General features: G+C 38.5%; 4 protein-coding genes across 4 annotated transcripts; all 4 read left to right on the top strand.

Moving 5' to 3' along the window:
- The first annotated feature begins 3,571 nt into the window (after window positions 1–3,571).
- Window positions 3,572–5,686, top strand: LOC137711065 (beta-carotene isomerase D27, chloroplastic-like). Its single transcript, XM_088695666.1, has 7 exons — window positions 3,572–3,899; window positions 3,996–4,124; window positions 4,609–4,702; window positions 4,894–4,955; window positions 5,242–5,348; window positions 5,464–5,547; window positions 5,607–5,686. The coding sequence occupies exons 1-7, from the start codon at window positions 3,643–3,645 to the stop codon at window positions 5,684–5,686; spliced, it is 813 nt and encodes a 270-aa protein (XP_088551792.1). The 5' UTR covers window positions 3,572–3,642.
- Window positions 5,687–8,010: 2,324 nt separating this feature from the next.
- On the top strand, window positions 8,011–10,858 carry LOC137711064 (endoglucanase CX). The gene is made up of 7 exons (XM_068450267.2): window positions 8,011–8,312; window positions 8,403–8,612; window positions 8,812–9,012; window positions 9,113–9,205; window positions 9,450–9,611; window positions 9,782–9,893; window positions 10,035–10,858. Exons 1-7 carry the CDS (start codon window positions 8,094–8,096, stop codon window positions 10,523–10,525), a joined length of 1,488 nt encoding a protein of 495 aa, XP_068306368.1. The 5' UTR covers window positions 8,011–8,093; the 3' UTR covers window positions 10,526–10,858.
- A 587-nt stretch (window positions 10,859–11,445) lies between these two features.
- On the top strand, window positions 11,446–13,183 carry LOC137710396 (protein CANDIDATE G PROTEIN-COUPLED RECEPTOR 7). Its single transcript, XM_068449399.2, has one exon. The coding sequence runs from the start codon at window positions 11,591–11,593 to the stop codon at window positions 12,908–12,910; it is 1,320 nt and encodes a 439-aa protein (XP_068305500.1). The 5' UTR covers window positions 11,446–11,590; the 3' UTR covers window positions 12,911–13,183.
- A 3,728-nt stretch (window positions 13,184–16,911) lies between these two features.
- On the top strand, window positions 16,912–18,364 carry BLT (branchless trichome). Its single transcript, XM_068450933.2, has one exon. The coding sequence runs from the start codon at window positions 17,145–17,147 to the stop codon at window positions 18,213–18,215; it is 1,071 nt and encodes a 356-aa protein (XP_068307034.1). The 5' UTR covers window positions 16,912–17,144; the 3' UTR covers window positions 18,216–18,364.
- The last annotated feature ends 4,401 nt before the right edge of the window (window positions 18,365–22,765 follow it).

Here is a 22,765-nt window from a genome sequence, read left to right as displayed (position 1 = left end):
GCCAATTTTTGTAACACCTTGGGTATCCAACAACGGTTCTCATGTCCTCACACCCCTCAACAAAATGGCGTCGCCGAACGCAAACATCGCCATATTGCAGACATGATTCGCACCCTTCTTCATACTGCTCATTTACCACCTTCCTATTGGACTGAAGCGGCTCTCACCGCGGTTCATCTCATTAATCTTCTTCCTACACCCCTCCTAAATTGGGAATCCCCATATGCCAAACTCTTCCATCGATCTCCCTCTTATTCTCATCTCCGTGTCTTCGGTTGTTCATGTTTTCCTAACCTCAGTCCTTATACATCCCACAAACTTTCTCCTCGCTCTTTAGAATGTGTCTTCATCGGTTACAGTCCGAGTCATAAAGGTTATAGGTGTCTCCACCTTTCCACCGGTCGTGTCTATATCTCCCGTCATGTAATTTTTCAAGAAGATTATTTTCCTTTTACTAAATTGCAGATCACTCATAACTCTCCCACCGTTTTGTTGGACATTCAACCTATCGCACCTCCGCAGCCCCCGCTGCCAAGCCCTCATATACCATTGTCTCCTCCTCCTCCGCAGATTACTTCTCCCTCCAGTGATCTGCCGAGCTTACCCCCCACCTCGCGGGCCCCAGCTGCTATCTCTATTGCAGCTCCACAGCCTTCACCGACAACACATCTTCCACCGCAAGCATCATGTGATGATGCCACAACTGCACCGACTGCACCGTCTGCACAGACAGCACCGCCTGCACCGACTGCACCGCCACCGACTGCACAGCCCATTGTCTCATCGCATGCAACTCATGCAGATCCCATGGTGCCTTCCAATGCTAGTCCTATGGACCACAAACCACCTGTCACAACTGCTCCACCTATGCATCCCATGGTCACACGTCTCCGACTTGGCATCACCAAGCCCAAGCATTCCACCGATGGCACCGTCCGCTATCCCCTGCCCAAAGCCCTTCTCACAACACTCTCTAATCTTGAGCCCACCTGTTTTTCTCAAGCCTCCAAGAGTCATGCTTGGCGCTCTGCAATGTCCGAAGAGATCAATGCTCTCCTTAAAAATAATACATGGTCTCTCGTTCCTCCTTTACCTCATCATAACACGGTTGGTTCTAAGTGGGTGTTCCGGATAAAACGAAAGCCTGATGGATCTATTGAGCATTATAAAGCTCGTTTAGTCGCCAAGGGTTTTCATCAACAGCCCGGAGTTGATTATGGGGAGACCTTTAGGCCTGTCGTAAAACCTACCACCATTCGAACGGTTCTCAGTGTTGCCATTTCTCGTGGTTGGTCACTACGCCAACTCGATGTCAAAAACGCATTCCTTCACGGGCACCTCCAAGAAGATGTTTACATGACTCAACCTCCCGGTTTCGTTGACCCTAATCGTCCCCATTATGTATGCAAGTTATACAGATCTCTCTACGGTCTCAAACAAACGCCCCGAGCATGGTTCCATCACATTAGCTCCTTCCTTCTCACTGCCGGTTTCACACAAAGTGTTGCTGATCCATCCCTCTTCATTTATCGGTTTGGTCCTCACACCGTATTTTTGCTCTTATATGTTGATGACATTGTTCTCACTGGTAGTGATACTGTTTTGCTACAAAGTTTTATTGATGCATTGGGCAGTGGTTTCGACATCAAAGATCTTGGTCCACTTCAATATTTTTTGGGATTGCAGGTTCTTACTCATGGTGATTCCCTACACATCAGTCAATTAAAATATGCTCATGATTTGTTACAAAAGCACAATCTTGAACATTGCAAGCCCGTCAATACACCCATCACTACAAAGGTTGTTTTGTCCAATACTGATGGTCCTCTCCTCTCTTCTCCCACGGAGTTTCGCGAACTCGTTGGCTGCCTTCAATATCTTACCTTGACACGTCCCAACATTACTTATGCGGTGAATACAGTTTCTCAGTTTATGAGTGCCCCTCGTGCTCCTCATCTTGTTGCCGCCAAGCGTATTCTTCGATACGTCAAAGGGACCCTCGATCATGGTCTTATCTTTACACCTCAATTACGAACTGCCGGCCTTTGTGCTTATTCCGATGCCGACTGGGCGGGGTGCCCTGATACACGCCGCTCAACAAGTGGTTACTTAATTTACTTGGGTTCGAATCTTGTCTCATGGTGCTCAAAGAAACAGCCCACTATTGCTAGATCCAGTGCCGAGTCCGAATACAGGTCCCTCTCTCACTCTTGTGCAGAAACAACTTGGTTATCCTATCTTCTCTATGAGCTAGGTGTCTCTATACAGTTTCCTGTTCACCTTTACTGCGACAATCTGAGCGCCACCTACATGGCTGCCAACCCTGTCTTCCATGCTCGCACTCGTCACATTGAACTTGACTACCACTTCGTCCGTGAAAAAGTTACTGTTGGGAGTCATCGTGTATTTTTTGTGCCATCCGTCGATCAGCCAGCTGATGTTCTTACTAAAGCACTGCACAAGTCGCGTCACACCTTTCTTTGCTCCAAACTTGTCCAACCGAGGCCGTCCAGTTTGCGGGGGGGTGTTAGCAAGATTCCATCATCTCCACATATCTCTCCTCAATCCTCTTGATTGAGTTATATTTAGAATGATTGTATAGGGTTGACTTGGTGATTTCAATTGTAATTAATTATTGTATCAAATAGGTTCTATATATCTTGTAATTCAGTGAATGAATAAACAAGGGAAATCATTTTCTACAGGTACCTTAGTGGTCTATCACACGAGCCCCACTATCTGAAACCCTGTCGGTGACGTGCTGCCAGTCGCACCTGATGCAAAAAAATTTGAGACGTGGTTGATGTCATGCTGATGTCAATCTGACGTCACATCCATCCATGCTTTCGGGCCTTGTATTATCGCCTAACTAGTTGCTTGAGCTTTCCTTATTCCAATTGCCCGAGGTAGGCTGGAAGGGTTTTGGGAGAGGGGGTGATTGGATTTAAATTGAAGCCTATCCACAGGGCTATTGCCCACAGAAGAAGTGCTCTTAGACTCAAATCCACCCACCAAAAACTATTATTATAAGGGAACTTTAACGAAAAGCTCCCGGTACTATTCACTTTAACAAAAAACGTAAAAACTCAAAGTTTTCAAACCCTTTTCATTAGTTTTCCTTTATTATAAACCTCTGTGGTCGTCTAGAACTTCATAAAATAGGGACAAGCCAAAGAGTTCTCAACCTACTTGTCTGCATTGAATCTACAAATAACCCCCTCATTGTGATAACATATGCAATCTTGATATATAAACGTAAATGTCACTTGGTCAGGACAATGTGTTCGTTCTCTTGCATTGAATTTAAATCCGTATGTCTACAAGTTAGAATAGTTTAGAGTATCGGTTATGATCTGGGATTCTCTTATAATTTGACAAAATATAGGAACTAATAAATAGGAATGGGTATAATCACATAAAATCTCTTTCAAAAAACGAAAAAGAGAAAAGGGCATGTGTGCCCATAATATTCTGTCACGAAAACAATGCAAAACTCAACCAGAAATGATCTATTCGGGTAAATTGTGTGAACCAAAATCCAGTCCCATTAAAAGTCTGAGTCATGCATTTTCCATAGTTTTCCTGAGCTTTTTAAATCCCATTTCTTTTCTTTGCACCAACAAAACTAAACTGGATAATTTCATGGTGGTTCTAAGCCTTCAACCTGTCCAATTTACAACGCCTAAACACTTATCATCATGTAAACCGAGTGTCTGTGGTTGTTCCGTCCGAAATCGGATTTCGGAGCCATCAGGAGAGCCAGCTCCAATGGGGCAAAAAACAATGTACAATGATGGGTTTTTCGAGAGGGGATTCATGACTCTTTTTGCTCGAAAAATGATGAAGTCTGCAGCTCCGGTGAATGCCAAAACTGAGACAAAGGAGAAGCCGTGGTGGGATATGACTACGAGAGCTTTGTGGATGTTTCACCAAAATGATGAAGTCTGCAGCTCCGGTGAATGCCAAAACTGATACAAAGGAGAAGCCGTGGTGGGATATGACTACGAGAGATTTGTGGATGTGGATGTTTCCAAGAGAGTGATGCAGGGAAGGTCTCGTAGTCAGCAGCAGAAAGTGGTTCGAGAAGTGCTCTTGTCTATGCTGCCTCCGGGTGCGCCAGCGCACGTGGATTAATGCAAAGTTTTCAGTCCTCTAATGTTGGCTTATATCTTATTAATTTGAATATTTAGTGATTAATGTACTGTTGGATGATCATATCCATTCATTAATTTGATCATTTACCTTCAAAAACTTGATAGTTGGGTATAAATTTGTAGTGTAATGGTTGCATGGCTACATGATGTTACAAATTCACTCATATTATAACACGTGTATCTATTTATTAACATTATACTCTAAGTCCATAACATATCAACCATGTTGTTCAGTCATAGTATATAGACGTGCCGAGCTCCATGTGAAGGGAATCGGGTTTGGTTTGTTTAGTTCAATTTGTTGTCTACATTATTGAACAAGCATATATGATTAACCACTTTAGGCAGTGTGATTAAGTGCTCAAAGTTCATGTGTGAATGCAGTTTAATCTAATCACAATTGTTATAAGATCGTTTTCAGTAGGTAATCAACTATTAACCTATTGTTCTTGCGGTTTAAGAAACTATTTCCACCAACAAAGTGGGCAGCTGAGTACAATGCTGCATTGACAGTGCCTTTCTTCCACTGGTTGGTTGGGCCTTCTGAGGTAATTATACTGTTTAAGCCAGACTCTATGTGCATAGCATGAGTGTAGTTTTGTCACAAAACTAGAAGTTGCACAATTATTCTATCATTTGACAGATTAATTTGGTTTTGGTCAATGTCAAATTTAAATCTTTGATTTGCTGTTTCTTTTTGGAGTTGTTTCTGATATACTAATCTATAGGCAACTACTAGGTTGAAGAACTTGAGATAAATGGGGTGAAGCAAAGCAGTAGAGTTCATATAAAGAAATGCAGGTGGAATTGTTTTATATTTCATTATGTATAAATTGAATTAAATTCATCTAGGTTAACATTTACACATACCAATTTCAAACCTAGGCATATCCAAGTTGGCTAGAGCAGTGTATTATCACTTTGCATCCGAATCTCCCCTCTGTAGTTAGATTAGATTGGAATCTCGATTGAAACACACACATAAAAACCGGTTTTTTATCATTTTGGAGAACTGCAACTATACAGATTAAAGTGATGGGGTGAAGCAAAAACTAATTTTCTAACTTTGACATTCTTGCTCATCAAGATACCTGGAGAACAATGGGTGTGTAGGAATGTGTGTGAATATGTGCAAGTTTCCTGCACAAGATTTCTTCACCAATGAATTTGAACTTTCCTTAACCATGATTCCAAATATGTCTGATTTTTTGGTTTTATTGTGCCCAAAAACTGGGATTTAAGGCTGAAATTTTTGTATAATTTGATGAAATACATTCCAAGTGGATAGCAGTGTCTGAATTGGCTACAGATTTTGAAGATAGGAGTTGTGAAATGGTGTATGGCGAAGTTCCACCGCCGTTTGAAGAGGATCCAGTCTCTAAAAAGCCATGTTTACTGATACATGTAAGTTTGTACAACTTCTATATTTATTTGATCAATGGAGATATATAATCCTGATTTCCACCATGCGTTTATCTGCAGGTTCCATTGCAAATCCCAGCTCCAGTGTTTGTCCGAAACTACAAAATTGAAAGATACATGCTCTTACTTTATTCATTACCATACTGAAGTAGTTCGACAACACGCTTCAAGCCATATGTCACGGCCATCTTTATACAGTTTAACAGCAGTTCATATCCTTTGCGCACGTTGAACATGGCGACGCATGGAAGTTACAATTTGTTTATTCCGATGAAAACTGTCTCATTACAGAAGGGAATGTTTGTAAATTTGAGAGGATGAAATATCACTCGTTATATAATCCCCTAGGTCACATCTCATTTTGAAGAATGTTGTGAACCAACAATATATCTAATAAACCCAACATGCACATTTGATTTTCCGTTTCGTTTTTAACGGCGTATTGAGGAGAAATTATCTTCGATCCTCCATGAGGTTTTATCAAGTAGCAATTTGCATCGACATAGTAGTTTTTTTTACTATTCGGTAGTCTATTCTAAACTATTAGGAGGGGGACTGGAAATTAGGTTCAAGGGGGCGGGTTCACTACCTTAGTCAATGGATGTAACATTTGCATGAGAAATGTATAGTTAATTTTGCAGAATTAATTGCAGGAACTATGTAAGTAGTTGATGGTGCCGAAATTTAGCCTGCCTTTCGGGCTTTACATGAAAAAGGGGATGATTTTTCAGCTCTTGCAATTGGGAAAATCTGCTCAAGTTACTTTCACACCTTTGAAAATGTTGTGGAAAGATTTCCAAGAATACAAGCAAACATCAAGAACCCCTTAATTTGTGCTAATTCCTTATATTGACAAACCGAAACTCCAATCACCCAAACAATGCTAAATTATAAAATAAAATAAAAAATGTGCTTCACTTGATTGGGGTTTTAATCCCACTATTAAATTCTTCACCGATTTGTTTCTTCAAACACTCAATTCACGTTATTTCATTCTTTTTTCAATCCCAAAAGTATTATTCTAATCTTTGACTAGAGGTGTGAGACTTTAAGTCAATATTTCGTACTGCGAGTTGAATAAATTTCATGCAAAATATGTCATTGTGACGATATTTAAAATCAACCATACATCATTGTACATATTAAAAACTTAAATATATAAAATATGATTAGCTAAATATACTGTTACGGCCGTTGCATGTAAATTTTCTCATATAGTAAGTCCCAATCACATGATATGCGATTATACGTGAAACGTATGGGTTGGACCACCCTTTTAACTAATAAAACCGCTCATGCAAAATTCAAACCGTGACTTTCAAACTTTTTCTGAAGCTTTGGCGGCCCATGTGATTTGCTTTGTCCATCTCCGCAAGTATCCGTGACTTTTTTTGCCACAACAGACAAATCAAATTTCCACAACGTCCCAACACGACACGCGCCTTAAATTATGGCATCAAAGTCCATAAGCAAATTATATAACTAAAAATGTTACTTTTATCACATATTTGTATTATTATTTGTATCGCTCTATAATAGAAATGGACTCACATTTATTAAAACTCTTATTTATTGGTGGGTTCTATCTCTATTAGAGAGATGATCATACAAATATTTTGTAGTATAACATTACTCTGTGAGTCCATATCTATTATAGAGTGATACAAATATTTTGTAAGTATAACATTACTCATCTGTAAATTTTGATTTTTCTCGTCTTTTTTTTTCTTCTAAGACTTTTGGCATGTAGTGAAGTTCTGAAAGTGATGACTCATCCTCGTGAACAAAGATTTTTTGTTATCCTCACTTGTAATGAAAAAAAAAAAAGGGATAAGCAAATTGCAAAAGAATAGTGATTTTCACACTTTTTTTTTTTTTTTTTTTGCCTATGGTGTTTGATTTTTCTTTGATTCAGTCAAATCGAAGACTAAAAAAACACATAGTAGCGCAAGAATTAAACAGAGAAGTGCGGAAATTATTACCAATAAAAAGGTTGAAGAATGGAACCTTCTGTTTATTGAGAAGTGCTAAGGAGATTTTCTCAAAGTGTGACTCTCTATAGACTATCTGTCACCTCATGTTTTTGTCACAATCTTTTATAATTTTGACACAAATATTGACATTAAATTATAAGGTGTCAAAGAGTTTATGCAAAGTCTCACTTTTGGAAGAGTCTTCTTAACATTTCTCTTGTTTTTTAACCATGTGAGAATTATGAACTCTACTGCGTCCTTTTTATCTCACTTTTGTGACTTCTAAGTTTCAAAACATCGAATTCTAGAGGATAAAAGTTTGTAACTTTGCACCAACAGTATGTTTGTCCTCACTCCTCACAGAAAAATGTCCCATTTTTGGCGCAGTTGATCCCGTGACCAACCGAACAACCAACTTCCCTCTTCTCCCAACCTTCCCTTTTTGCCTATAAATTTGAGTCTCCACCTCAACACATTTGAAACCCACCACCCTATCTTTTACTAGGCCTCTGCTGATATTGCTGCAGTCACTAGCAATCATATAATGGCTTCTGCTGTCACATTTTCTTTAGGGGCAAAAATTCTATGCTTAACTCTTTGTCTGCTGAGCTTATGCTGCTCTGCTTTCACTCCTCTAGACTACTCAAATGCTCTCGAAAAGTCGATTCTCTTCTTCGAGGGTCAGAGGTCCGGGAAACTGCCCGACAACCAGCGGCTCAGTTGGAGGGGGAATTCCGGCTTGTCCGATGGCTCTTCCTACCATGTACTAATTAAATCGTGTTCTTTTGTCTAAACTTTATGTTTAGTACATTTACAATATAATGTAACATTTTGGAGGTGAACTGTGTTTCAGGTGGACTTAGTAGGAGGCTACTATGATGCTGGAGACAATGTCAAGTTTGGCCTGCCAATGGCCTTCACCACTACATTGCTGGCATGGAGTGTGATTGAATTTGGTGACTCTATGCATAGCCAGATTGACAATGCGAAAGCCGCCGTACGTTGGAGCACTGATTATCTTCTAAAAGCAGCCACTGCAACCCCCGGAACGTTATATGTCCAAGTAAGATAAACAAGCAAATATGCACAAATAAAAACGAGTTATAAACTTTTAATAAAAAATAGAACTGGGATACTAAATAGACGATAAAATGGCACTAAATCATGGTACTGAAGGCTAAAAGAATTGACTCATTGTTAACGACGTTGGTTTGGAGCTGAAGAGAGGTCCTAAATATAGTCACATGTTTTGGTGGTTGCAGGTGGCAGATCCCAACATGGACCACCGGTGCTGGGAGAGGCCAGAAGACATGGATACGCCACGCAATGTGTACAAGGTGTCAACCCAAAATCCAGGATCAGATGTTGCAGCTGAGACTGCTGCTGCATTGGCTGCCGCTTCCATAGTATTCAAAGACTCCGACTCTTCTTACTCTGCAAAATTGCTTCACACAGCAATGAAAGTAAACATCTATAACAAAAATTTTACTTCATTTTAACAATTTTTCCGCTATTACCATGTGTTAACAAGAACGTTAATTTTAAATTTTGATCGCCATGCAGGTGTTTGATTTTGCAGACAAGTACAGAGGTTCTTACAGTGACTCACTTGGTTCAGTGGTCTGCCCTTTTTACTGCTCATACTCAGGATACCATGTAAGCCAAATGCATATAATTTTGCTTCTAATTGCTTTCTTTTACGAAAAATATGCACAAATGGAACAGTCACAATCTTTTAATAAAAAGATAGAACTGGAGGGACTTCGAACATACAATATTTTATATAGTCTCTCACTTTTATTTTTTATTTAAAATTTGTAACCAGTTATATCTGTGTATATTACGTGCATTTTAATCCCGTTAAAGTTCCTCTCATGACCCCAATTGTGCTGTTAAATAGGATGAGCTTCTGTGGGGTGCATCATGGATCCATAGAGCCTCTCAGAACAGTTCATATCTTGCCTACATCAAGTCCAATGGCCACACATTGGGTGCAGAAGACGATGACTATTCCTTCAGTTGGGATGACAAGAGACCTGGAACTAAAGTTCTCCTTTCCAAGGTTTTATTCTTATTGAAACTCCTACTTTTTCGGTTTGTACTCTAAAATGAATATTTTTTAATTTCTCTACAGTCAAAAGTGAAGTACAAAAGAGCAAACGAGACGTGTGAAAATCACTAACTAGAAACTCTTAGAGGTGATATAACTTATAACAATTGAATTTTGTGTAGAGCTTTCTAGAGAAAAATGATGAGGAATTCCAGTTATACAAATTACATTCAGACAACTACATATGCTCTCTAATTCCAGGGACATCTACTTTTCAGGGCCAAAATACCCCTGGTAAGCCCTCATTTCTTTATAGAAATATGATCATTAGTCTGGCTATGGAATGTGCGTCCTCTTTCATAAAAAACTTCTAACAGTATCGCTATCTTTTACGTGTTGATATTGTGCTTATATCCAAAACGACGTCGTTTTCAGGAGGATTGATCTACAAGGCAAGTGAGAGCAATCTCCAATATGTCACATCAGCATCTTTACTCCTCCTAACATATGCAAAGTATCTACGTTTAAATGGAGGAGTGGCAACATGTGGATCATCAAAAGTCACAGCAGAAACCCTAATCTCAGAGGCAAAGAAGCAGGTGGACTACATTCTCGGTGACAATCCAGCAAAGATGTCATACATGGTAGGGTTTGGGGACAAGTTCCCGCAGCATGTGCACCACAGGGGTTCTTCTCTCCCATCAGTCCATCAACATCCCAATCGCCTTGGCTGCAACGATGGATTTCAGTACCTGAATTCTGGTTCACCTAATCCAAATGTTCTTGTTGGAGCTGTTGTTGGTGGACCTGACAGTAAGGATAATTTTGCCGACGATCGGAACAATTATCAGCAGTCTGAGCCGGCTACTTACATCAATGCACCATTTGTTGGGGCTCTTGCTTTCCTCTCAGCTCAAAAGGGTTAGAAGAAGTGGATTTGGAGAGAAGAATGTTGTTACCACAAAAAGGAAGAGTTGTATGAATAATATGGAAACTTTAGTATTTCTCTAGTTGTTTAGAGGACCATGCACTAGCAATCACACTCTAAAGAGTGTGCCCTTAGCATGTCCATGAGCTGTGTCACATAGTATAAAGTGTAGGTTGGAAATGTTGGGAAATTGTTCTTGGTGGCAAATGATGGGAACTTTATTTTATCTAAAGCCATATATCTAGAAAATGACTAGTTCACGAAGGACCTAGGAAGTTCTCGTGTTGCATTCCTTAAAAAATAGACTTGGCCGTTGTCAAGTTTGATAGTATACTCTTTGTGCAAAGTAGTTTAAATTTCTAGTGGTATTCCTCTTCACTTGTAAGTGAAAGGTCTTAGGTTTAATTCTTACCAAAGGCGAATATGAACCACATTATTACTATCTCATTGTGAGGCTTAGCACACTTCTCCACTTATCACGACACGAAATGAGTACCAAATACTGTGACTTTAAAATTTTGGATGCAGACTTCCATGTCACGTGATAAAATGACTGACACATTATTAAATCAAAACATAACAAGGTGTTATAAATTTAATTATAATAAAAAAAATTTGTGACACTATGTTTTAACTGACAATGCATGTTGTTTATCTTACCATACCACCGCAGCAAAAAATCTAAACCAATCGTAATTGAAATAAAATCTCAACAATCACAAATATGGTAAACCAAACAATAATACATCCCCAACTCAAAGTTAATCTCCAACTTAAAACAAATAAATCAGACCAACCATGGCAACAAAGTAAATTGCAATTAAACAAAAAAACCCCAACAAAAAAAGAAAGAAAAAAAGAAAAATAGAATCTCATCCAAAAAACAAAAAAGGAAAAAGAAAAAGAAAAGGAAAAAGAAGCAACCTTCATATTTTATAGCGCGAGTCGGGTAGTCGGTAGTTACAACGAAACACCCCCAGAACCTCCTATCTTCTTCTCCACACGAAGATTAAATCTCAGCACTTCACACTGAGAGTTGCAATCCCAGATCCGACCCTAAACGATGTCGTCCACCCCTCGCCAATTCCCCCTCCTCCTTTCTCTCCTCGCTTTCTTCTCTTTCTGCTCCGCCGAGATCCGATTCTCCTCGATCCGATCCGACTGGCGCCAAATCATCCCCTTCGACGAGTTCGGGTTCACCCACAAGGGCCGCCTGGAGCTCAACGTCTCCAAAATCGCCCTCGCGGATCTTCCCAGCGGGGATCCGGACCTCTCCAAAGTCGGGTTCTTTCTCTGCACCCGCGACTCCTGGATCCACGTCTTCCAGCAGCTCGAGGAGGGCGAAATCCGCTGCGCCCTCGATTCCACCCTCGTCAAGCCCGTCTGCACCTTCAAATCCCTCAACGGCGGCGATCAATTCTCCACCGTCTTCTCCGAGACCGACGCCGATCAGTACACCCTCCTCTTCGCCAACTGCCTCCAGCCGCTCAAGGTCTCCATGGACGTCAAATCGGCGGCGTACAACCTCGAGGGGAAGAACAACGACCGCCGCGATTACCTCTCGGCCGGTAAAACGATTCTCCCTAGGGTTTACTTCCTGTTATCTTTAGTCTACGCATCTCTGGCCGGACTTTGGGTTTTCGTTCTGTACAAAAAACGACTCACCGTTTTTAGAATCCATTTCTTTATGCTCGCTGTTGTAATTCTCAAGGCGTTTAACTTGCTGTGTGAGGCGGAGGACAAGTCATATATTAAGCGCACCGGTAGTGCTCACGGCTGGGATGTGTTGTTCTATATCTTTAGCTTCTTAAAGGGTGTCACTTTATTTACTTTGATTGTTTTGATCGGAACCGGGTGGTCGTTTTTGAAACCCTTTTTGCAAGACAAGGAGAAGAAGGTTTTGATGATTGTGATTCCGCTTCAGGTGATAGCCAACATTGCCCAGGTTGTGATTGATGAGACCGGGCCCTTCGGGCAGGATTGGGTTACTTGGAAGCAGGTTTTTCTGCTTGTCGATGTTATTTGCTGCTGCGCTGTGTTGTTCCCGATTGTGTGGTCTATTAAAAACTTGAGAGAGGCGGCTAGGACCGATGGGAAGGCTGCGGTGAATTTGATGAAGTTGACTCTGTTCAGGCAGTACTACATTGTAGTTATATGCTACATTTACTTCACAAGAGTTGTGGTTTATGCATTGGAGACCATCACATCATACCGGTACCTTTGGACCAGTGTGGTTGCCGCAGAGTTGGCCACGCTTGCTTTCTATGTGTTTACAGGGTACAAGTTCAAGCCGGAGGCACACAATCCGTACTTTGTGATCGATGATGAGGAGGAAGAGGCTGCAGCTGAGCAGCTGAAGCTTGAGGATGAGTTTGAATTGTGATTTTATTGTAGAGAAGACTCCATGATCCAATTGGGAAGGCCGAGGTAGAGTATCGTTCATTACAGTGGAATATAGTTTGTGTTTCATGTTGTTTACCGTCTGTTTTTCCTTATAATTGAAGTTAGTAGTTAGTAGGATAATGTCACACCCTCGTCATTTTTTCTGTGAATCGAAGAATATGTGTAACTACCAAAAGATAATGTCTGGCATGAATTTTTGCATAAAGGGTGCGTGATTCCCTCATATTGTTTATCGAATTCTACTTTTAAGGTGCCCTTTGATTCTGCATAAATTTGGTTCGTGGTGGAGTTACTTCTGCAGAGTGTGGTAGCTTTCTTGTGGTAGAGAAGGGATATGGAAAACAGAAGAAACATGATCAATCTAACTCTTAAGCTTAATGCAAGAGAGTAGAGATAGCAAACTGCAAGTAGCGAGATACAAGTGGTGATTAATTCTAAACTGTGATTTCTTTAAGCGGATTAGAAATACGTAAAACAATCTCTAGCACGTCGCTAAACTTACACAAAGTGATCAAGACGAAAGAAGGCATCCCCTGACTGTCTTTATACAAAGCATGATGAGATTAGGTTATAGTTAGTGAGTAACTTAGCTACGACACTTAAATTTCTGTTTTACAAGTTCATGTATGATACACAAATGTTCTGCTAGTGAACTGCAAAATTGATACGAGTTAGTAGTGAAAAACGTAATTTGCGTTGTGGCCAGTGTTTAAAATGTACTGGTAGCAATGAAAATATCGATGTGCAAATTTGTGGAAATATCGATGGATATATTGAATGTAGATATTGATATCGATTGTTTTCAATGGAAATGATGGAAATTTAAATTGGAATTTTAGGGATTGTCAAACATTGGTTTGGATGAAATATAAGAGGTTCTTTGATATTTAACAGAAATATCAACGATATCTATATATTTTAGCTTAAATTTAAAAGTTTGTCCGATTTGAGGTGATGTTTAAACTTCATCCCCATTTCTGTACCTTTTTCTGTTTCATATCGAAAGAAATTTAACCACGGGTTGTGTCTACGCTACATTGCTAGTAGTGTGATTCTCACCCTTTTCCGAAACCCTATTTTTTTCTCAGTAAGGTTGGGATGACATATTTGCATCAGTCTACTTAGAATTTGAGAAGAAACCTTTTTTTTTTTTTTTTTTTTTTTTTTTTTTTTTGAACAAACGATATTATCTACGTTAAGGGAGAGGAGTCGGCTTTAGTTTCACAATAGGCTAGCAATAATGGGGTTCAAATTTGCCTTTGGCAAGAATTGAACTTGAGACTTCTTACTTACAAGTAAAGAGGAATACTACTAGATCGTAATACTAAATGGCTTTTAAAAACCTGTTAGATGGCATGTTTCATCTAGTTTATTACAAAGCGATATTATTACTCTAAACTTGATCAGTTGAAGTTGAAAGGTTTAAATCCGAAACGCAATAGAATTGAAAAGAAAAGCTCTATCCACCAGACAATCCATCGGCAACTCGTGAACTCGTTCATGTTCGCCCGCGGTGCCTAGTTTGACTTGGATTTACAAAAAAAAAAATGATAATAATAATCAATTCGTAATTGCATTTCCTTGTCGTGCAGTCAATTCGGAGAAGTTGCCGCTTTGTATTATACGCAAAAGTAGACATGTCCAATGCACCGTAGCAGCACACTTATCTTGACCATTTCATCAAGTGCCAATTTAGTTTTATCTTTTCGGAAATTCCAAGTATTTAGATGGAATTAAGGACAAAGACCAAATCAAATGAACAAGAAAGAATCTTGTTGGTTTGGTCATCAATTTTTGATAGGTGAATCGACCTGCTTAGCAGTTAGCAGGTCAATTTTTATGAGTCGGTTGGTGATCGTTTTCGTATTGTGGGTTCAGTCGGATCTAGTGATTGGGCCTCCAGCTCTGTAGGAATTAGTATGCTCCTCAAGCCCAATAAGGGTTAGGGAGAAGCCCAATTTCCCCCTCCCGATTGATTGGTTGTCCAAACATACGTCTTGTTTCGTTACGATGAAAGGGAATCGAGCCTCGATCTAATTTAATCGCAACTCATTTTCCATGTTTCATCACCACCTGGGCTAGCTAATCCCACTGACTTCCCAAATGGAATGCTTGCACAATTAGGGCTTCCATATCTAAATATTTGCACTTCAAAAACATCATCGTCCACCCGTCTATTATTGTTCTACGAATGAGAAATTAGAATAATAAAAGTGCATCATGACTATTTTGGACTAAAATAGAGCATGTGGGTTTCTCCTTAGATTTCATTGCTTTAAGGAAAACAAATAGAACATGGGTATTTTTCTAACCGCCTATAAATAATTGAGAGATGGTTCTCTAAATCCTAACTTTTTCTAGGATATTTTCTAAGTGCATGTGCTCTATGTCTATTCATTGCCATTTCATGGTCATGATATTTAATGGAAGTCTTAGTAGGCAAAGAAACACCTGAAAAATATGCTTTCAACTCTCCATTATCCTTTTCAAATTTGGGTTAAGATGGAAAAATTTACGTATCATGATTTAGTAATTCAGTTACATGAAGAGAGATATGTCCAATTGTAACATACAACAAATAAAACATATGTTGGAGTTGATTGTAGAGTAAATCATGACAAGTAAAACAACAAAATTCAACCCGTGCATATTTGGGCTCCGACCTCTGATTTGGACCGCATACGTTGCTCCAACCTTTATTGTCTTGGTGTCCTTGTTAATATCTCTTGCATATGGGTAAAGTTGAAGTGGGGTTCTAAGGGGGACCGATATAACCAAGTTTCGAAGGTGCATTGTACAATTTTTTATGGGTGGTACTATCTACACATTTAATTTAATTTGTAAGTGTCAAATCGAATGAAGTGAATATAATTAATGGACATAAATTAACAGAGAATGTATGGAAGATAAAAAAAAGTGTCGCTAGCATCACTTTTTTTATGAGTAGTCTATCTTGTCATCTAAGTGTTACGTCGGGAGTAATCAAATAATATAGTTAGTTTTTTATGAACCAGTGGAGGGGGCCATGGATCGAGAAAACAAACAACACAAAGGAGACCAACCATGTGGAGCTTGTAGAATGAATAGAGATGAGATTTTCCATTAACTTTCTCTACTCGTCGAATATACAACTCTGTTTTTTATTAATTTTACTATTATTATGGGGAGGTAAGGGGGAGAGTTCGAAAGTATTACAATAATTTAAGAATTATGAGAGTTTCGAACCTAAAATGTATGGAAAAAAATCCAAACACCCTATTTACTAAGATATTAGATCAAATACATATCGAATATACAACTCTATTAAGAATTTGAGTGATGAGATGAGTGTTCGTGTCATGACCATCGATTCGTCCTGTGGAATTCCCAACTAAGTAACTTTGTGTATGATTGAAACAGAGACTCAGTTAATTTGGTGATGCCAAATTGCTATGAGACTTCATTCAATTGTGTTGACCATTTGGACAGCCTATGGCTGGCATGTTGGTGGCCTCATTAATTACATTCCACCACTAATTTAAGTCACTCTAAGTCCAAAAGAGAGGTGATCCATCAATAAGGAGAGAGAGACCAATTCAAGGACAAATTTTATCCCGTGCGGTTATGATATTATCACGTAATAACTATTTATGTCGTAATATACGAGTCTGTTTACTTGTTTTTGGATGAATCTAGGGTATTCCCTAAGCGAGGACTAATCCCTCGAGCCGGGTCGGACCTCATTCGGAGGGCAAGCTCTCCCAATGATGGTTGTTCCATTCACAAGGTTCGAACTCAAGACCTTGCTTAAGAGGAACAAGCTCCTTACCACTTAAACCACCAAGCATTAGTCGAATCTGTTTATTTTCATTACATCATAAATTTATGAAATATCAATTATATCGTTCACTTGTATTATCATATATAAACTAGCAACACTATGTGGCAGTACGGACATGGTAGTTAAATTTTTTTTTCCAATTTAAGGTCACCTCAAGCATGGTATTGATGAGTGGGAGGTGCATGTGATCTGGTATAATTTTTTTCTTTGATACAACACAATCCATCCAGATCTCCAAAGCAACTTCCCTCCAAAGATCAAATGGGCCTACCCCAATTGCTTTCCTGGCTGAGATAGTCCCCATTAGAAGAAAAATAAAGAGAAAGGTAAAAAGAAAGAAGCAGCAAAGAAAGGGATTTGAGAAGGAAAAAGACTACACACAAAAGAAGAAGATATGGAGAAGATGTTCATGATGATGAGCACCAATAGTACTCCTCCTCCTAGCCCAGGAAATACCAGAAATATTGAAATCACCACTTCCGCTTTCCCTACCTGGAAACTGTACGAAAACCCTTTTTATAATTCTCAAAAACCCCATCAAAATCCTCCCCTACAACCACAAAACCAGCAGCGGCAATGCCAAGACTTTAGCAACAAGCAACCGCAACAAGAAGTTCATCATTGCCTGCACCTCCCCATCTCCGCCCGCAAGCTCGCCGCTTCCTTCTGGGATCTCACCTTCTTCAAGCCGGTAATGGAGTCCGAGATGGATTACACGCGAGCCCAGATCATCGAAATGAAAGCCGAGCTCGAGTACCAGCGTAAGGCGCGCAAGAAGTTGGAGAGCTCGAACAAGAGGTTGGCCAAGGAGTTGGGGGAGGAGAGGAGGGCGAGAGAAGCGATCGAGAGGGTTTGCGAGGAGCTTGCTAGAGAGATTTCTTTCGGGAAGTCGGAGATCACGAAGATGAGGAAAGAGATCGAGGAGGAGAGGAAAATGCTTCGAATGGCGGAGGTGCTGAGGGAGGAGAGAGTTCAGATGAAGCTCGCCGAGGCGAGACTTCTGTTCGAAGAGAAGGTGTTAGAGTTGGAGGGGTGTAAAAAAATGCTGTGTGCCGCCGAGAACTCACATTTCAAGATCAAACATAAAAATGAGGTTGTTAACGTTGCTAGTTTGGATAGTTCCAGTGAAATGTCTGGGGCTTTTTGTGGTGATCGGAACAATGATTCTGTTTCCAGTTTTTCTACTGCAACTTCAAGGGAAGTGCTTTTGGGTGAAAAAGCAGCTTTCAGTGAAAACAGCGGTGGATTTTCATCCATGGCGGTTCAGAAAAGAGCCTCACCAGAACCAGAAAATCCTCACATAAAGAGAGGGATCAAGGGGTTTGTTGAATTCCCAAGAGTTGTCAGAGCAATTGGATCAAAAAGTAGGCATTGGGGCACAAAGCTTGAGTGCCAAAAAGCTCAGCTCAGAATTCTTATGAAGCAAAAGAGCCCCATTAGATCCAATAGTTTCATTATTAGTTGAAAGATCGTAATGTGAATTGGAAAATCCGTCAAAATGATCATTTTTCAAATTTTAATTGTTTGAATGATCAATTTTTTGCTCTCTATGTCGTTGATCAATTCAGCAATTAAAATTTGATTTCTAATTATTTTACGTCATTTTTCATGTTAGTTTATTTTTTTATTTTTTTTTTTTTATGTGGATTGTTGAAAGAGTGGTATGATTTTTATGGTTATTGCACATTTTTGTGTATGATGAAATTAATCAGAAAAAGTCTTGCTTTGGATCTGATCAAGGCTTTAAATTAAAAAATTTGACTTTATTCTAAATCTGTGATGCTTTTGACTTGTCAGAATACATGCACATGCTTCATTTTTCAGTCCACTCAAGTGAGTGTATTTTTTAGTTTTGAATACACCTACACATGCACATGCTTCTTCTTCTTCTTCTTTCACTTGAGATTCTGGAGTTTTAGTACATAAATAATTAGATGGTTTGTAAAACAGATTATGTGGAAATGTTTTAGTTCTCTATTTGGAGGTGGATTTAGGAGATGATCAATTAGGAGACTGGAAAATGCCGGAGGGTTGCATGAACAGTTGGTTTCCTTTCCCAAAAAGGACCGCACATGCCTTTATCTACAAGGAAAGGACCACACATGGTATATGACATGCCCAAAAATTTCAGATCATATCTACTTGGTCCATAGTGAGGTTGGACCATGATATAGAAATGTCAACAACCCACATTTGCTATAAAAACCCGACAATAGTTAGTAACATTAGTTGCATAAAATAAGGATATATAAAAGACTTAATAGTGATAATCAGGTGAGTAAAGACATATTAGTGGCTAATGAGATGGGTAAAAAAGATATCAATGATTAATGAGAGTATTCGGCATGGCTAGGCCTTTTTATTTTTAAATAGAGAAAGATTAGGTGAGATTAATTCTTCGGCAATGGTCACGTGTGATGCGAGGCACCTACCCTCCCTTGAAGGGGTGAGGACCATTACACCCGGAAACCCACCGCCCATCCTTCCTCTACCTTGTATACAACTAGTATCAGTGATTATTGTCAATTTTACATATAGAAGTAACAACTAGATATATTAATGTTCATGCTTATAGTGCAGCACATGAGGGTTGATCTGTGTTAGATTATCATTTTGGGAAGGGAAGATTCTTTGATGTTTAGAGAAGATTACCATCCAATTAAACAACTTTGTGGGAAACAGAAAAGGTATAACATATATGATTTAAAACCATTCACTTTGCCACTTGAGAAGAATGCAATCATTAACCGATTTGTGATGGTATTACACCCTGGAAGCTCTGCACAAAATTGTTTCTATTTAGAGGGTCCATAACTGTTAGGAAGACTAAACCAGGTTAATACTAAGATAGAGAAATGCTAAGGAGATTTTTTTTAAAGTGCAACTCTTTATAGACTTTATGTCACCTCAAAGTTTAACATCAATTTTTGTGTCAGCATTTAAAATTTTCATCTAGTACATGTATGATTAAGATGAACCGCTAAAGAATGCTACATACCTTCTCCTTTGTAATTTTCCATTTTACCTTCCTTTTTTTTTTCTTTTTTTTTTAATCAAACAATAACATTTGTTAGATTAGATGTTAGGATAGGAAGCCAACGGGATTCGAACCTACAACGTGATGTAAGAGTGATACTTCTCTCTACTACTGTAGTAGAAGGCCACTTGCTGTTTTACCTTCTCATTTCTAATCTGCAAAGCTGTTCATTTTTTTGGGATTATCCTTAAAGGATCATTGCTATGTAATCAAAACACTAAGCTCGTCTGTTTAATAGATAACAGGTAAAAAGATAAACTATTTTCTATCCGGTTTAAGTTTCACAAAGATGGTTTTTTTGAGATAAGACGGTTTCTATCAGTAAACGACGTAGTATAATGAGAACGCCAAAAAGAAGATATAATAGAAGGTAACTATCATTCCCGAATTAGCAAACAATTTATAAAGCATTAAACAAATGAAAAGATTTTTAGTCTAATTGTAAGACGGACGTAAGATATTATCACACATGTTAATTATTATTTTTATGTAAATTTATTATCAACATTATATCATAAATTTATGAGATATCAATTATATCGTTTAACACGGGAATTAGTAATAATATCTAAACAAGACAGACGAGTATTTTTCGATCACATTGTACAACAAAGCAATTCACCGTCTAAAATCATGAGATAAAAAATTTAGGATCTCTAGGTCTTAAAGCAAGAAATACAAAAACAAGTACTGGTTCTACACTGCATGAATCTTATCCTTTGAAATTATCAGAAATGGTACTGCGTACGACTCCTTGTCCATATTACTCTCTTCTCATCTCTTCAGTCTTCAAGGTTGTACCGTGGACATGAAAATGTACTTTGAAATCAGCTTCAAGATTTTTACCCTACCATGATATTTGACAAGGCTGCCAAAGTAATTGTAATCTTTAATTCAGCTCTTCATGTTACACCAAGGAACTCTATATATGTACCCATATAATATTTCTCTTGGCCACAATGTTTCACTCTGATTCTCCCTTACTTGGCAAAAAATTTCTATATATATTAGGAGAAATTTTTAGGTAGGGTCAACTGTGTTAAGTCACCAATCCGCTCAAGACACATAATGGCAAATCCTTGCATTCAAGCTCCCCAAAATGGGCTTGTGTAAGATATGATTTCTTCTTATCTGTCTTTAGCGGATAAGTGACGTAGCATGAGTAGATGTATTCAAGAATCTCTTCTAAATTTGGTCCCATTTGGTCGAACCACTTGGATAGCATTGGATTGTGATTTGATCATTCGATAAGACTAATTGGAATCTAACTAGACTTATCATGTGTCTTTGACACTCAAGTCTCAGTTAGGGAACAAATTGGCCATTTTTTCGAACATTAGTCCAATATACGAGTTCTGTCCACAATCTTTGTGACACAAGTGGCCTACTCAAGAATCTCTTCTAAATTAGATCACATTGGAGGTCCTTGAATAATAATGAATCGAGCTTTAAGTATTGGATATGACTAATTGAAATCCGACTATACTCATTATGTATCGTCAACACTCAATTCTTAAGTAGAGACAATTGGACCTCATTTTCTCAAACCTTAATCCGAAATCCAAGTCCAGTCCACAATCCTTACTCGTGCAACTAAACATCGACCATGACACTAGTAAACTCACTAATCACAAATCCGAGAGACAAAGACATGAATGATTTGGGCTCCACCCAGATATATAAACAACATATCAGACATAACCAAACTAACCAAAACTTATTAATTATTCACACCATCACATTAAACTTTTATGCATCATTTTTGGGTAGAGAGAACGAAAGGTTTCAAATCAATGTGTTGCATAAGTTATAAAACATTCCCTAAACCAATTTGCTATATTAAATGTCTCAACATTTGTGGGGTCTAAATTAATAGGGCGAGTGAGATGGGCGAACGTCAATTAACCATGGCGAAGTTGGTTACTGCATCAACATCTCACCAGCCTTTTTCCTTTCAAAACTTCCAATAATTCTTGAAGCAAAAGATTTTTCAGTGTGTTTAGAATACGGCACGAAACACTACATGCACATGACTTGATGCTTCCCAATGCTTGACATTTGTTAACGGCGGGATGTGATGCCGTCAAGCTTACGTCAGAGTCTCAACGTGTCAGTTGTACAAAATGACAGACAACCAATGAGAGCCTTGCTTCTGCACTGAAAATATTTTGACTCATTTCTCTGGAAGTAGTCAATGCTTACGGTCTGCTATCGAACAAATTGAAATAAATAAAAAGAAAAATGCTAGGAGAATTTTCAATGAATTTTCTATCAACCCGCATCTTTACATTAATTTTTGTGATAATATTATAAAATATTATGCAAAAAAATATAAAATGTCATAGAGTTCATGAGATATTTCATTTTTTAAGAGAGTCTCGTTAATATTTCTCAAATTAAAATTTTTAATCTAATTGAGAGTTTTACAGAAAGGTAATTTTAGGCATACTAAATTTGTAGATAAAATTTGCAAACTAGATGATGTGCAACTAATAGGAATGAGCACATTTATCAATACTAAAGTAATAATCCAATCATCAACTTCCATGTCATTTAGTTTATAAAATTTTATTTACAAGTTTATTCTTCCTAACATTATAAAAAAATACAATTGTCTTCCAATTTAGCTCTTTCAAAATATCAACATTCATATATTTTTTTGAACTACAAAATTCCAATAATTTTTAGTGAAGTCGAACAATATCCAAGGAATTGTAGCACAATTTCGTCAGACGCTGTCATCATAGTTGGTGGAACAACAGCGGAGGTGGATGGGGTGTAGTCAAACTTAGATTTGAGAGGATTTTAAAAGACTTTAAAATCCTATTGTAGTCAATTAAAAGATTTTAAAGGATTTTAGAATCCATTCAAATCTAGGTGTGGTCAATTAAAGGATTTTAGAATCCTTTAAAATCTAGGTGAAGTCAATTAAAAGATTTTAAAGGATTTTAAAATCCATCCAAATCTAAGCGTATTCA

The sequence above is a fragment of the Pyrus communis genome, chromosome 6, assembly GCF_041283825.1.
Source record: "Pyrus communis isolate YQ-2024b chromosome 6, ASM4128382v1, whole genome shotgun sequence".
In the NCBI taxonomy this organism is placed as follows: Eukaryota; Viridiplantae; Streptophyta; class Magnoliopsida; order Rosales; family Rosaceae; genus Pyrus; species Pyrus communis.
The sequence above is the reverse complement of the archived record's forward strand: the minus strand, read 5'-3'. Positions and strand labels throughout refer to the sequence as shown.

Bases quoted from the DNA above. Each gene is read 5' to 3' on its own strand.
- LOC137711065 (XM_088695666.1), top strand. From the start codon at position 3,643: ATGGTGGTTCTAAGCCTTCAACCTGTCCAATTTACAACGCCTAAACAC. The intron at 4,125-4,608 runs CGTGGATTAATG...ATTGTTCTTGCG, and splicing joins CCTCCGGGTGCGCCAGCGCA to GTTTAAGAAACTATTTCCAC. The intron at 5,349-5,463 runs ATATGTCTGATT...AATTGGCTACAG, and splicing joins TTCCTTAACCATGATTCCAA to ATTTTGAAGATAGGAGTTGT.
- BLT (XM_068450933.2), top strand. From the start codon at position 17,145: ATGGAGAAGATGTTCATGATGATGAGCACCAATAGTACTCCTCCTCCT.
- LOC137711064 (XM_068450267.2), top strand. From the start codon at position 8,094: ATGGCTTCTGCTGTCACATTTTCTTTAGGGGCAAAAATTCTATGCTTA. The intron at 8,613-8,811 runs GTAAGATAAACA...TGGTGGTTGCAG, and splicing joins CCGGAACGTTATATGTCCAA to GTGGCAGATCCCAACATGGA. The intron at 9,894-10,034 runs GTAAGCCCTCAT...CGTCGTTTTCAG, and splicing joins TCAGGGCCAAAATACCCCTG to GAGGATTGATCTACAAGGCA.
- LOC137710396 (XM_068449399.2), top strand. From the start codon at position 11,591: ATGTCGTCCACCCCTCGCCAATTCCCCCTCCTCCTTTCTCTCCTCGCT.